Below are 15,175 nucleotides of genomic sequence, written 5' to 3'. Positions count from 1 at the left end.
AATAAAAATCAGAGCAGAATCTAAGTTACGAGGAACTTCCTTATTCCTGCAGAGGAAATTTAAGAATGGAAGTGACTTCCTCCCTGGGGATCCCCAAATTTCTCCATGGCTGACCTTTGATCTCTCTTTTGTGGAGTGCCGTAGTTTCTCATTTTACACTTGATTGGGGTTGGGAGGACAGATGGTTCTGAAGTTATCAGCTGAAGGTCCTCCCCCCCTTTTTTTTTTTAAGATGGGAAGAGATTTAAGGGTCAGTTTAGGAATTTCTGGAGGAGGTGAGTAAAGCATTTGAAAATACTGATGTGTTCTGCCTTTGTTATCTTTCCTTCCTCCTCCATTCTTTTTGATGAAGTTTTGAGAGGGTGACCTTTTTGGGTAGGAGGTTGACCTCTGTTCAGGGCCCTGCTTTCAGAGGTGAGCCTCCAGAGCGCTCTAGGCCCATCTGGGTCCCAGTTTTCTTTCCCTTTTGGCCCTAGTGCTGCCCACCTACCCCCCTCAGCCTACTTCCATTCCTCTTCAGTGGCCCTGATGCTGCCCAGATAATCTCCTGGGTTCTGGTTCTTGCCCCAGATGGAGTGGGTCGAGTTTCCTCAGCTTTTTGCTCCTTGCCGCCTTGAGGGATGACAATTACTTGACTCCTTTTTTCTCTCCTACTGTTGTATTGTTACCACTGCGGGTGAATATGGGAAAATTATATCCTTAAGAAATATAAAGTTTTCGGGCGCCTGGGTGGCTCAGTTGGTTAAGCGACTGCCTTCGGCTCAGGTCATGATCCTGGAATCCCTGGATCAAGTCCCGCATCGAGTCCCGCATCGAGTCCCACATCGGGCTCCCTGCTTGGCAGGGAGTCTGCTTCTCCCTCTGACCCTCCCCCCTCTCATGTGCTCTCTCTCATTCTCGCTCTCTCAAATAAATAAATCTTAAAAAAAAAAAAAAAAGAAATATAAAGTTTTCATGGCCTGTGCTACTGCATCTCTTTCTTCTGAAGATAATCTGTGTCAAATAGCAGGTGTCAGATACTCCCTTGCCTTAAGTCAGTGGTTTCCAACCTAGGGCAGTTTTGCCCCCTGCAGGCATTCTGGCTGCAGCTAGAGCCAAGCTGATTCGGAGATGATTCTGGTTGTCACAATTGCAGTTGGCTTTGGGGAGGAAGGGGGGCATGCCCCCGTGCCACGTGGGATGATGCACAGGACAGCCCCCACCACAAAGAATTAACCTGCTCAAAATGCCCCTCATGCTGTGGTTGAGAAGCCCTGTGTTAAGTAGATCCTTTGTTTTTAGAATTTCTTTTTTTTTTTTTTTTTAAAGATTTTATTTATTTATTTGAGAGAGAATGAGAGAGAGCGAGTACATGAGAGGGGGGAGGGTCAGAGGGAGAAGCAGACTCCCTGCCGAGCAGGGAGCCCGATGCGGGACTCGATCCCGGGACTCCAGGATCATGACCTGAGCCGAAGGCAGTTGCTTAACAAACTGAGCCACCCAGGCGCCCGTTTTTAGAATGTCTTTTTTTTTTTTTTTTAAAGATTTTATTTATTTGACAGAGAGAGAGACAGCGAGAGAGGGAACACAAGCAGGGGGAGTGGGAGAGGGAGAAGCAGGCTTCCCGCTGAGCAGGGAGCCCGATGCGGGGCTCGATCCCAGGACCCTGGGACCATGACCTGAGCCGAAGGCAGACGCTTAACGACTGAGCCACCCAGGCGCCCCTAGAATGTCTTAAAAGAGAGAAGGGTCTCGCTTGTTTAGGATCTTACTTTGTTGTGGGGACCTCCAAATATTTCCGTAACTCTGCTGGGATTTTATTACATTCAGAAACGGAGAAGATCCAGAGAGTAGGAGCCCCAACCACAGACTTACACTAGGAAAAATATCTTTGTCTTCTGACCTTTTTGTTCAGTACCACTAAAGACATTTCGAACTATATGTTGTATCTCTTTTTGTGTCTCTAGGTTTAAAAAGGCACACGTTTCCTCTTGCTTGTGCTTAAGTAAAACAGTCCTTAGAGACTGAAGTTTCTTATTCCTACCCTGGTCCTGAAGCCATTGTTGCCTCTTTAAAGATTCTGTGAGAGACGTGTATACAGTTTTATTTCCTAGAGAAGCTTCTAGGGCTCAATTATACTCTACCAAATTCTCTGCTATTTAAGCCCAATGTTAACTAAATAGCAGGTATCTTAGACTCCTCCTCTGCAACTTCTTCCCTCCTAACTGCATATCTTGGGAGCAGCTGACATCATATTCTTCCCTCTGTAATATCACTAGTGCCCCCCCATAACCCCCCCCCCATAAAAGCATGGTGCTTTCGGCTGTGAACACACTTTGTAACGTGAAGGTATATGACCTCCAAATGTAACAATCTTTGTGTAGATTATGTATGAGACAGAAGTTGCATTTCTTTAGAAAAATGTCATTTCATGTGTTTTATTTTTTTATTTTATTAAAAAAATTTTTTTAAGTTTTATGTCTGTTTTAAATAGAAAAACCTGTGTAGGTGAAAGCAGTGAAGTGAGAGTGAGATATAAAAAGCTCGAGATACAAGGTAGACAGTGAAGGGAGACCGAGTTCTTATCTCTCTAACTCAGCTGTGTACCTTCCTGTAATTGATTTATTCAGAGAGTGCTAATGAGCATCTGTGTACCAGATACCTCGCTGGGCTGAAGTTGCGGGATTGGAACACAGTGCTAAGGTCAGATGTCGCCCAGCCCAGCAGGCTGTGTTCTTTTTTTTTTTTTTAAAGATTTTATTTATTTATTTGACAGAGAGAGACACAGCGAGAGGGAACACAAGCAGGGGGAGTGGGAGAGAGAGAAGCAGGCTTTCTGCAGAGCAGGGAGCCCGATGCGGGGCTCAATCCCAGGATCCTGGGATCACGACCTGAGCCGAAGGCAGATGCTTAACGACTGAGCCACCCAGGAGCCCGCAGGCTGTGTACTAAGTACAGTAGACATTACAGAGTGTTATACCCAGAGCAGGGCCTGGGGTCCAGGGAAAGCCTCCAAGAGCAGGAGACACTTAAAACTGATTTATTGAAATGAATGGGATTTGGAAATAAGCAGGGGGTTTCCAGAAGAGAAAATAACATGTGCAAAGACACTTAAAAAAGAAAAAAAGAGCATGATTTGGAAAGAGATGATGGAGGTTGTTGTACAACATTGTGAATGTCATTCATACCACTGAATTGTATGCTTAAAAATGGGTTAGGATGGCAACTTTTATTTTTTAAATTTTATTTTAATATGTTAATCACCATACATTACATCATTAGTTTTTGATGTAGTGTTCCATGATTCATTGTTTGCGTATAACACCCAGTGCTCCATTCAGTACGTGCCCTCTTTAATACCCATCACCAGGCTAACCCATCCCCTCACCCACCCCCCATCCCTTCTAGAACCCTCAGTTTTTTTCTCAGAGTCCATAGTCTCTTATGGTTCGTCTCCCCCTCCAATTTCCCCCCCTTCATTTTTCCCTTCCTAATATCTTCTTCTTCTTCTTCTTCTTTTTTTTTAACATATAATGTTATTATTTGTTTCAGAGGTACAGGTCTGTGATTCAACAGTCTTACACAATTCACAGCGCTCACCATAGCACATACCCTCCCCAATGTCAGGATGGCAACTTTTATGTTGTGTATTTAACTACACAAAAAATAAAATGGGCAAAAAATGTATGGGAGGCACTTTATTTTCCTTTTTGAATTAATACCTTACTTTAAAAAAAAGTATGTCTTCGTAGGAACTGCAGGTTGGAAGATGTAGTGAGTTGTGTTGGGTGGTAAGGGTAGTAGCGGGAGATGGAGTAGGTGGGCTCCAGATTGTCAAGAGCAAGAGCTTTACTGGGAAGTGGGAAGCCCTAGAAGGATTTAAGGCAAGGGAGTGCCGTGGTCAGAGTCATACCTTAGAAGTTCACTCTGGTGGCAGGGTAGTGAATGGATTGGAGGGACAGACACCATTAGAGAGCTTTAGGGGCAAGAATCTGAGCAAGAAATTGCAAGAGCCCGAATCAAGGCAGGAGTGGTGAGTTTGGAGGGGAGGCATGAAGTAGATGCCTGGGAGAGTGAGATGAAGCCATATCTCAGGGGTAAGAAAAATCTGGGGAGGTATCACAGGAGAGGAGATTTCCGACCGGGGTTCAGTGCTGATGCCTTGGAGACGTCAAATGACGTCATGATTGACAGCTGTCATGTTGAAGATGCAGAGGAGAGGCGGATGCCAGGTGACCGGGGTTAAAGAGAGACGGGAAGGGCGTCTGGGTGGCTCAGATGGTTGAGCGTCTGCCTTCGGCTCAGGTCATGGTCCCAGCGTCCTGGGATCGAGTCCTGCATCGGGCTCCCTGCTCCTTGGGAGCCTGCTTCTCCCTCTGCCTCTCTCTCTCTCTGTCTCTCATGAATAAATAAATAAAAATCTTTAATAAAAAAAAAAAAGAGAGAGAGATGGGAAATGAGGGGACCTGTGAGCCATGCTTCATGGAAGAGGAGACAGGAAGTAACTGGGCCGACTTGTAGCACATGGAAAAGTGGGGCAATAGCGCATCCTTACTGAACATCTACTGTCTGCCCACTCTCCCTGTTCATAATCCTTTACACTGTTCTTACAAAAACCTGGAGAGCCAGGTGGTATTGCATGCGTGTTGTTTTTTAAATATGTAATGGGTTTTTTTTGGGGGGGGGGCTGGTTTCCTAGGGCTGCCATGACAAAGTGCTCCAAATTGAGTGACTTAAAACAACAGATATGTGTTCTATCTCTGTTCTGGAGGCTGGAAGTCCAAAATGAAGGTGTCAGCGGTGCTCCTTCTGTAGGGAAATCCTTCCTTGGCTCATCCTAGCTCGTGGTGGTTGCTGGCAATCCTGGCGTTCTGTGCCTTGCAGCTGTGTCCCTCCCGTCTGCCTCCGTTATCACGGGGAGTGGTCCCTGGGCCTCTGTGTGCCTGTATGTTTCCGTGTTGTTCTCTCTGGGTTTCTGTGTCTAAATTTCCTTCTTCTTAAAAGGACACATTGGATTAGGACCCACCTTAAATTACTGTGATTTCATCTTGGCTATATTTGCAAAAACCTGTTTCCAAGTGAAAACACATTTGCAGGTCCTGGGGGTTAGGAAATGAAATGTATCTTTTGGGGGGACACAAGTCAACCTACAGAGCCATCTAATTTCAAAGTTCATGCTTTATCTACTCTTTAAAAAAATCCCCGACCCCAATGTCCTCATCTTATTGAATAAAGTGTTTAAATAACATGATGCAAAATTTTTTCAGATCATTATATGAAAATGGCTAAAAAGTTTTTAAATGATAATTGTAGAAAGTCTTGAGGAGAAGCAGTTGGTCTTAAATTGGGTACAAGGTCAAAGGTGAACCGAAGGGAAATGTTTGGGTGCCTGCTCCAGGGTGCCGGTGGCCTGGGCTGCATCCATAGCACCTGAGCAGAAAGGTACTCACCAAACTCAAAATCATGCCTTAATTTTAATTGTAGGTTCAAAATTTGTATTTAAAAAAGGCTTTTTTGGGGGCGCCTGGGTGGCTCAGTCGTTAAGCGTCTGCCTTCGGCTCAGGTCATGATCCCAGCGTCCTGGGATCGAGCCCCGCGTCGGGCTCCCTGCTTGGCGGGGAGCCTGCTTCTCCCTCTGCCACTCCCCCTGCTTGTGTTCCCTCTCTCACTGTGTCTCTCTCTTCAAATAAATTAAATCTTTTAAAAAAAAAAAAAAAACTTTTTTGCTTCTTTTTCTGGTTAAAATTTTTGGGAGTATATGTCGAATAGGGGGGGTATGCATGGGAAAGTAAAGAGGAACTTCATTTGAATGAATCTTTAACCAGTAAATCAGTTCAAATAAAGCATTAACATTTACTCTGTTCTTGGCACCATGAGTACCGAGATGAAAAGACAAGGATGTTGACTTCAGGACTTTATAGTCTGGACTTAGGGACATATTCAAGACTGAAATCTTTTTCCATTCTTCCTTGTTCTTTCCCACCATGCTTGCTCATCACACACATTTCCACTGCAGCCAAAGACTCAAGCACTTCGTTTTCCTCACATTACTATAAGTTCTCAGAAGTGTGGAGTATTCTATTTCATCTCTTCCAAGACACTATGGATTTTAGGATGTACCATTATAGTATTTGTTCATTAAGGGGAGAAATTGCTGCAAGTTGAAAGATTAAGAGACATTGCTTTAATTTTACTTAAAATTTTTTAAGCTTATTAACATTCTTTTCGGTTTATTCAGACGTATATGTTGACCATAGCACTCCTGTGCATATTTTTTAGAGTAAACCAACTTAGAGTTTTCCTGAAACACCTTCCCGTGCATTTCCTAACTTACTGGAATTGCTTTTCACCTGGGAATAATCCATGTCTTGCTTTATTTTCCTCCCACAGAATGTTGTGATGCAGACTTTCTTGAAAGAGAGGTCTGTGATGTTCTCAGTCCCTGACACCCATTTTGCAAATTTTGGAGCATGTTTACAGGTGACAAACAACTATGCCACAAGGACTGCTTAACCGATTGCCTGTTCAGTGCATCTCGAGTTCAAAGTTGTAAATATAAAGGAAAAAATTGTGTCTTAGGATTGATGGGGCGTGATCCCCTGGTCTCTGTTCATCTTCCCTGTCACTCCCCTGGCAGTGGGACTCTCACCTGGGCACCTAGCCATTTGCCTGTTGGTCAGTGGGCTCCAGGCTCTCTCTGCTACGTAACTCTTGAGAGGGGAGACAGGCAAACTCTTTGCACAACTACAGGAATTATGGAGGTGGCTAAAATAGGAACAACCAGAAGGAACAAATTATCCCCAGTTTTCTGTCACTAGGGCTCTGCAGTTGTATCCGTGACTTTTTTTTTTTTTTAAGATTTTATTTATTTGACAGAGAGAGACATAGCAAGAGAGGGAACACAAACAGGGGGACTGGTAGAGGGAGAAGCAGGCTTCCTACGGAGCAGGGAGCCCAATGTGGGGCTTGATCCCAGGACCCTGGGATCATGACCTGAGCGGAACGCAGACGCTTAACGACTGAGCCACCCAGGCGCATCCGTGAGTTTCAGCCAGGAATCCACATGGGTTCTTACACCCTTGGGGGACGTTGGAAGTCCCTCCCCAGCCCTCTGCTTCCAGCTTGCCCTTCGTCCTCCCTGCTCTCTGGAATTTCTCTAAGAAAAAGTATTTGTGACGGAGCAAGAGTTTGGAGTCCGAAAAACCTGCATTTTAATCTCACCTGTGATTCTGGGCATATTACTAACCTCAGAGGGTCTCTCTTTCCTAGTGGAGATAAATTGTACTCCTTTCATCAGGTGTTGGTTCTAAGATGTTTTTTTTCAGAATGAGATAATGTGAATCTCCCTGGTTGGTGGATTAGACCTCAATAAATATTAATCATATGTTGTTCCTCTTTGCCATCTTTTAAAAACAGTTTTCTATCAGATTCTGAGGAGAACTATTAAAATTAATGATCGAATAAGAATTTTTTTGGCGTACTTATGGTTTAAGTAATTATATGTTAAAATGCTCCTGCTTCCCAACTTGTGAATGAGAAGTTAATATTTTTTTTCTCCCCAAAGCCACACTCTGCCTCTACAATAAATATTACATTCTTCCTGAACATAGGGGGAAATTGGATAATATCTAGAAAAACTTCTAGGGCTCCAAGTTTGGAGAAACTATACATTTGGAAGTGAAGAGATTGCTTTTGACCTACTCTGCCAGGTTCTTTTCCTTTGTACAGAGTCTTAATTACTATTGCTTCTAGATCTCTTACAAGTCTGAGCTTCAGCCCCCTACTCTTGTCTTCATTTGTCCTTTGGAGATAATGATTTTAAGCCTATACTTTCAGATCGAGCTGTCTAGGTTCAAAATTGTAACCCCACTATACATTCAGGTGTGTTACCATGGGCAAGTTGCTTAACCTCAGTAAGCTTTGTTTCCTCCCGGAACTGGTAGATCTCCGCATCACAGAAGTGGTGGGCGTAAATGATACCATGTATTTGGACCACTTAGTTCTGATTTGAATATACATAGAATGCACTCTGTGGTGGTGGCTGTGGTTATTAATAATTTTCCTAAGTCGTGACTGTCATGTTTTGCCAGTGATTTTGGTATCTGCCTTTCTGTTCTTCCTTTGTGTTCTTCATTTTACATCCCCCAACCCTCCATTTGATTACCCTTAAACAACACCTTAAAATTTGAATGTTGATAATTTGCTGCCACCTACAGGCTAATATGGGAAAAACAAAACCTGTAATTACTAAGTTACTAATGATTCTGAATATAAAATCTCAAGGTCATCTTGGAAGTCCTGAAGCCAACTGTGGACAACTACATGATCTCCTTTTCTGAGAAATTTATGTTCCCTGGTAGCCTAACTAAATACTTGAATAGTATCAGAATCCCCCTAGATTCTTTCTGGAATTGGGCAGCTGTGCAATAAAGTGCTATTAGTAATTAGATATTACATTTTTCCCCTTAAGCAGATTCGCAAACTAGTATTTATTAAAAAGCATGAAAGAGCCTTTGTATTTTAAGGCATGGTTTAGCACCAGAGTTTTGTTGGATTTTTTTTTTCTTTTTTTTTTTTGAGCCCTGTTCTGGTTGGGAGACTTGAGAAGTCTGAACAAAACCTTAAAAATAAAACAAAGAATATTTATAATCAACTCTGTTGTGGTTCTTCCTATATTGTCTTATATGATTGCTCCATATACTCCTCTCCCATCCTCAGTCTCATACTCTCTCGTCACATGATCTGGCATAGGGGATGCATTTGCAAGTATACACGGGCCCTTCTCAGTGATTTCTGACAGTACATACCTTATCCACAGTTCGATTTGGCTGGGGTTGGAGTATGAGGGTTCCAGTGGCAGATACCAGGGCCCAGTAAGGCCTGTGTGCTAAACGACGGGGTTGAATTTTGTCTGGAAAACAACAGGGAACCCACCACTAAAGGATTGTAAGCTGGAGAGTGACATAATCAGATTTCTTGTCTGTCTCTAAGACAGAAGTCTTACTTGGGCAGTCTGAAGATATTTTAGAGGGGGCCTACAGAAGCAATTACTCATTGAGCTTTTCCATCTACCGATTGTACCTGTCACATACTGTCTGTGCATTAGAAGGCTTAATCATATTCTGTTTCCCACTCCGGTTTGTTTTTGAATTGTCTTATTTGTACTACTTTTATTCCTTTAACAGTTCCGTAAACACCTTTCAGGTAGACACTGTTTTGGTACTGTTACGCTCATGCTGTTATAATTATTAGGTGCCATTAGCGGTTAATATGCGATAGACCCTGTAACAGGTGGCTTCGTACCTTTTACACAGTGGGCATACAGGTTGTATCATTGAGTCATATACTTCCTTTAGGTTTGCCGTGGCGCTGGCTGCTTGTTGAACAGCGTGGTTATTCTCCCTCCTGCCTTTCCACCTGCCTGTGAAGTCTGTCTTCCGCTGCCTGGCATTTTGATCTGGGCAGGATGCCATGTCCCTGCTATGGCTCAACTAGCGCTTCTCAGAAATGGACGTGGGGGTGGTGGGGGTCTGTGATTGCTGTAACGCCCACTGGCAGAAAGAGGTGAAGAGCAGGAAAAGGAGAGACCTTTCTCTGGTTCCCTACGCCAAAAATCTGTTGCCAGAGGAGACTGTGAAAACACAGACCTCTGTGACAGGGGGATGCATGGGCAGGACTATGACTAGGATAAGGCAAGTGAGGCCAGCAGCCACCTGCCTGAGTTTGTAAAATTTAAGGGGGCACCCAGATGCTCTGCAGTCAAGACCAATAGTATGTTAATGCAATTTTCAGAAAAATCAAAATGAAAGCATGATAAACAAAATACTAAACTTTTAAACAGAGACAAGATCGTGAATGGTACTGTGCAAAGCCGTTTTGGAGCCTGAGGCAGAAGGAAAAGTCATTGATACTGAGCCTATTTAAAATTTTGATATTTTGTTCATTATAGATTCTTTGAATTAACTTTGATTTTTAAAAAAAATATTGCATTGAAGTATTAAAATTATTTATATCGAGTTTTTGGTGCCATCTTAAATTTTGCACCCAAGGTTTTGGGGGGTGCTTGTTGACTTCACCCTAGCCTTGTGCATGGGTGGTTAGGCAGCAGAGAAGAGAGTCGTTGAGGGCCAAATGCCTCCTTGGCCACTCAAGAAGTACCAGGTTCTTCAGGGTGAAGGACTCATAGTGGTTGGTTTTATTCCAGGGGAGTGGCTGTGCCTAGTTGATCTTAAATAATGTGGAAAACTTCTGTGTTGCTGTTGGTCATTTCTTTTTTTTTTAAAGATTTTTTTATTTATTTGACAGAGAGAGACACGAGAGAGGGAACACAAGCAGTGGGAGTGGGAGAGGGAGAAGCAGGCTTCCCACCGAGCCGGGAGCCCGATGCGGGGCTCGATCCTAGGACCCTGGGATCATGACCTGAGCCGAAGGCAGCCGATTAATGACTGAGCCACCCAGGCGCCCCGCTGTTGGTCATTTCTGTATACATTACAACTTTTCAGGGTTATCTGGATGAGATATATAGTTTTTTGTTTTGTTTTGTTTTTGTTTTTTTTTAAGCTACGGGAGTTTCCTACCTCCACTAACAATGGAAAGAAATGTAATACAATTTCTTTTTTTTTTTTTTTAATAAAATTTCTGTAGGTATTGAGTTTGTTCAGCTCTTGACTGAGATTAAATGCTGGATTTGATTAGCAGAGGAAGCTAGAGACAGTTACAAACCCCTTGTTAGTGTGAATTATTAGTCATGCTGATTTACTAGGGTGTAGCATTTAAAGCCTTGGCGAGATCCCACTCTTGGCCTCTTAACTCTTCTACTTTGCAGTAACTATATTGTGACTGAGCAAAAGAACAAGCTATGTGAATGCTCTCTTTTCTAAATTCATATTTTGGCAGAGTATAATTGGGTGGTTTTTAGTGGTAGCTGAGACTTTTCTTTTGTCCTTTGCAGGAAGAGCCAGGTCATTTGAAGGTACAGAAGGTTGATGTGTGGGTCCAGTCTAATTGGTTTTTATTCTCGCTGGGGTGATGGAGGAGCCTAAAGGAGAATTTTACTTAGCTCTCATACCTTACAGACTTTTTTTTTTTTTTTTTTAATCCCCAACAAGGTCTGCTGAGAACAGACCCAGTACCTGAGGAAGGAGAAGATGTTGCTGCTACGATCAGTGCCACAGAGACCCTGTCAGAGGAGGAGCAAGAAGAGCTAAGAAGAGAACTTGCAAAGGTAAAGAAGCATTCCTTTTGGAACTTCATGCTTTGCACGTACAATGCCATTTGTGTTTCTAAAGCACATGGTAACATCTCATCCTCTGTTCCAGGGGAGAGAAAGCAACATATATTTACTTGTCCTAGAGGTCTGGAGTGGGGGAGAAGAAATAGAAGAGCGTGATAATCAGTTTCTTTTTATATGAAAAAAGGTATCTAAGGGGTGAAGTGGGTCTGAGAAGTAGGATGTGAAGGAGGAAACGAGAGGAGCCCTAGTGAATATCACCTGAGGGGCTGCACTAGGTCTAATGCACTTGGCTTTTCAGCTGCATCAGTGGCTTTGTTCTCTCCCCTTTGCTGTGTTGTGGATATAGGTGGGCACTTGGAACCTTCTTTCCCTCCCTTCCTTTCTCTCTTTTTCTTGAAATTAACCATTTAAAAGTGCACAACTCCATGGCAGTGGGCACTTTCAGTCTTCTGCTGCTGTCACCTCTGTGTCGTTTCCATCACACCCAAGGGAGACCCACACTCATTAAACTGGCATCCTCATTCGCCCTTCCCTCATCCCCTGGCAGCAATAACCTGCTTTATGCCTTGTCTCTATGGCTTTACTTACTCTGGATATTTTATTTAAAAGGAATCGTATATGCTACTTTTTGTATGTGGCCTCTTTCACTTGGTGTAGTGTTTTTGAGGTTCATTCTTATAGCATGTATTGTGTATTGGTACTTTACTATGTTTTTTAAAGATTTTATTTATTTATTTATTTGAGAGAGAGCACATGTGCAAACATGATCTAGGGGGAGGGGCAGAAGGGGAGGGAGAGGGACAAGCAGACTCTGTGCTGCACCCAGAGCCCTACGCAGGGCTTGATCCCACGACCCTGAGATCATGACCTGAGCCGAAATCAAAAGCTGGTTGGATGCTCAACCAACTGAGCAACCCAGGAGCCCCTGGTATTTTATTATTTCTTATGGTTGAATGATAGTCCATTATATGTATCTACCATATTTTATCTGTTTGTGTGTTGATGGATGTTTGGGTGGTTTCTACATTTTTACTGTTGTAGATACTGAGCTAGGAACATTTGTATAAAAAAAGTATTTGTTTGAATACCTATTTTTAGTTCCTTTGGGTATATACCTAGAACTGGAATTGCTGCATCAAATGGTAATTCCATGTTTAACTTTTTTGGGGAACCACCAAACTATTTCCCAGAGCAAGGACACCATTTTTCATCCCAGGCAGCAATTTCTCTACATATTTGCCAACATTTGTTATTTTCTGTCTTTCTGATTATGACCATCCTAGTGACTGTTAAGTGGTATGTCATTATAGTTTTGATTTGTATTTCCCTAGTGACTAGTGATATTGAGCCTTCACGTGCTTATTAGCCATTTGTCTGTCTTCTTTGGAGAAATGTCTATTCAAATCCTTTGCCCAGTTTTTCTTTTAATTGTTTTATTTTTTTTTAAAGATTTTATTTATTTATTTTGACAGAGAGAGAGAGACAGTGAGAGAGGGAACAGAAGCAGGGGGAGTGGGAGAGGGAGAAGCAGGCTTCCCCCTGAGCAGAGAGCCCGACATGGGCTCAATTCCAGGACCCTGGGATCATGATGTGAGCCGGAGGCAGACGCTTAACGACTGAGCCACCCAGGCGCCCCTTCTTTTAATTGTTTTCGTTTGTTTTCTGTTGTTGTTGTTCTTGTTGAGATATAAGAGCTCTTTACATATTCTGGATATTAGACCCTTATCAGATACATGATTAGCAAATATTCTATTCTGTATGTTGTTTTTTCACTTTCTTCATAGTGTCTTAATGCATGTAAGTTTTAAGTTTTGATGAAATCTAGTTTTTCTTTAGTTGCTGGTGCTCTTGGTGTAATATCCAAGAATCCCATTTCCAAAGCTCAGAGCATGCAGATTTACCCCTATGTTTTCTTCTAAGATTTTTAGCTCTTAAATTTAAGCCTTTGATCTGTTTCAAGTTAATTTTTATTTATGGTTTGTGGTAGAGGTCCAACTTTTTTCTTTTGCATGTAAATATTTAGTTTTCCCAGTGCCCTTTGTTGAAGATACTACCTTCAATGAATGCTCTTGGCATCCTTGTGAAAAATCAATTGCCATTGATGTAAAGGTTTACTTCTGGACCTACAGTTCTATTACATTCATCTCTGTGTTTATCCTTCTGAGAGTACCACACCATTTTGATTACTATGGCTTTGTAGTAATTTTGAAATTTATTCTTTTTCAAAATTGTTATTTAGGGTCCTTTGCAATTTCTTATGAATTTTGGAATCTACTTTTTTACCCACGAAATGTGCCCTTGGGAGTTTGATAAGGCTTTTATTGAATCTCTAGTTTGATGTAGGGGAGTATTGGCATCTTAGCAATATGAAGTCTTCCAATCATTGAACATGGAATATCTTTCCGTTTATTTAAGATGTCTTTAATTTTGCTTTTAGCTGTGTTTTGTAGTTTTCAGTGTACAAGTCTTATATTTCCTTACATTTATTCCTAAGTATTTTATCCATATGTTATGGATACTAGATATTTATCAGATATATTCTTTGTGCTTTAAAGGTCATTCTTTTATATATATATTTCTCCTATTTTTAAAATATGTGTATTTTATATATATAATATGTAATGTATATGTTGAATTAAAGAATGATAGCTATGATGTGTTGAGCTAGGTATGTTGGCAGCACAATCTAACCAACAAAGGTGGGGAATGCACTGGGTCATGTATTGTTCAGTAAGATTTATAGTGGTCTTTCTCTTCAACTGTCATTAGGGAAAGGAAACTTCAGGGAAGTGTCAAGGGGTATTTATCTTTTAAGTCTGTTCTTTGGAGTATATGAAAAGTTGGAGTTGGGATAGAGAAGGAGATAATGGAAAGCTAATAGTGTGCAAAGAGAATTAGCCAGTAAACTGAGAAGTGGAGCCTGAAGACCTGGGCTTGAAATTCTGGTTCCTACATTATTAGTTTGATGACTTAGGGCAAATCATTTAATTTACTTGATTTTGAACCTCATTCATTCATTGTTGCCTTTTTCTTTTCATATTCCACTTAAATGTGACTTCCAAAACTGGTACAGAATGAGAGGTCCTGTCTGACAAGCACAGAGGATTATTTTTGTACTGGACCTACCTTCTAATTAATGCCCTCTTAAGAACTGTTTGTTGGGGCGCCTGGGTGGCTCAGTTGGTTAAGCATCTGCCTTTGGCTCAGGTCATGATCCCAGGGTCCTGGAATCGGGCCCCACATCAGGCCCTGCATCAGGCCCTGCATCATCCAGTTCCCTGCTCAGCTGGGAGCCTGCTTCTCCCTCTCCCTCTGCCCCTCCCGTCTGCTTGTGCACGCTCTCTCTCTCTCTCCCTTTCCCGCTCTCTGTCTCTCTCGTGCTCTCAGATAAATAAAAATAAAATCTTAAAAAAAACAGCTATGTTTGTTTTGCTAGCCACTTCACATTTGATTTATTCTTCTCTCCTTTTGTTGAGTACTGTTTTTTCATTTTGTGTTCTGTAAAGATTTAATCAGCAGTGAAGACAGTTTATTTAACAACGCTATATGTTGTTTTTATTTATTTATTTATTTTTTAATTATTTATTCGGGGAGGGAAGGAGCAGAGAGAGAGGGACAAGCAAACTCTTGTCAACGTTGGGGCTCGATATCAGGACCCTGAGATCATGCATGACCTAAGCCGAAACCAAGAGTTTTGGACACTTAACCGACTGAGCCAACCAGGTGCCCCCACTATATATTGTTTTCAAAGGCCATGCTGTCTTTGGAATCATAGAAGTGTGAGATCGAGGCTGAGAATATGGCTTTGCAACAAGCCAAGAGAAGCCATCTTTCTTAAGGGTCTTGAATATTAATGACCGTCCCACTTTTTCAACTTCCTGGGACAGAAGGTCTCTTCCCAGTGAGCTCTCTTTCTCCTGGTGGGTCTGCCTCTTGCCCTCTGTTTTTCTGACTCAGGCTTTT

At 42.1% G+C, this 15,175-nt stretch overlaps 1 protein-coding gene across 5 annotated transcripts in view; it reads left to right on the top strand.

Moving 5' to 3' along the window:
* The window catches only part of TPD52 (tumor protein D52), a 107,434-nt gene that overhangs the window by 71,200 nt on the left and 21,059 nt on the right, over positions 1 to 15,175 (top strand). For all 5 annotated transcript variants that reach the window (XM_044914645.1, XM_021688657.2, XM_021688658.2 and 2 more), the window contains exon 2: positions 11,088 to 11,203. In XM_044914645.1, coding sequence (XP_044770580.1) covers positions 11,088 to 11,203 — 116 coding nt within the window. The remainder of the gene's footprint in view (positions 1 to 11,087; positions 11,204 to 15,175) is intronic.

This window comes from Neomonachus schauinslandi, chromosome 4 (genome assembly GCF_002201575.2).
Source record: "Neomonachus schauinslandi chromosome 4, ASM220157v2, whole genome shotgun sequence".
Lineage (NCBI taxonomy): Eukaryota > Metazoa > Chordata > Mammalia > Carnivora > Phocidae > Neomonachus > Neomonachus schauinslandi.
This window is presented reverse-complemented; position numbering and strand designations above follow the sequence as displayed.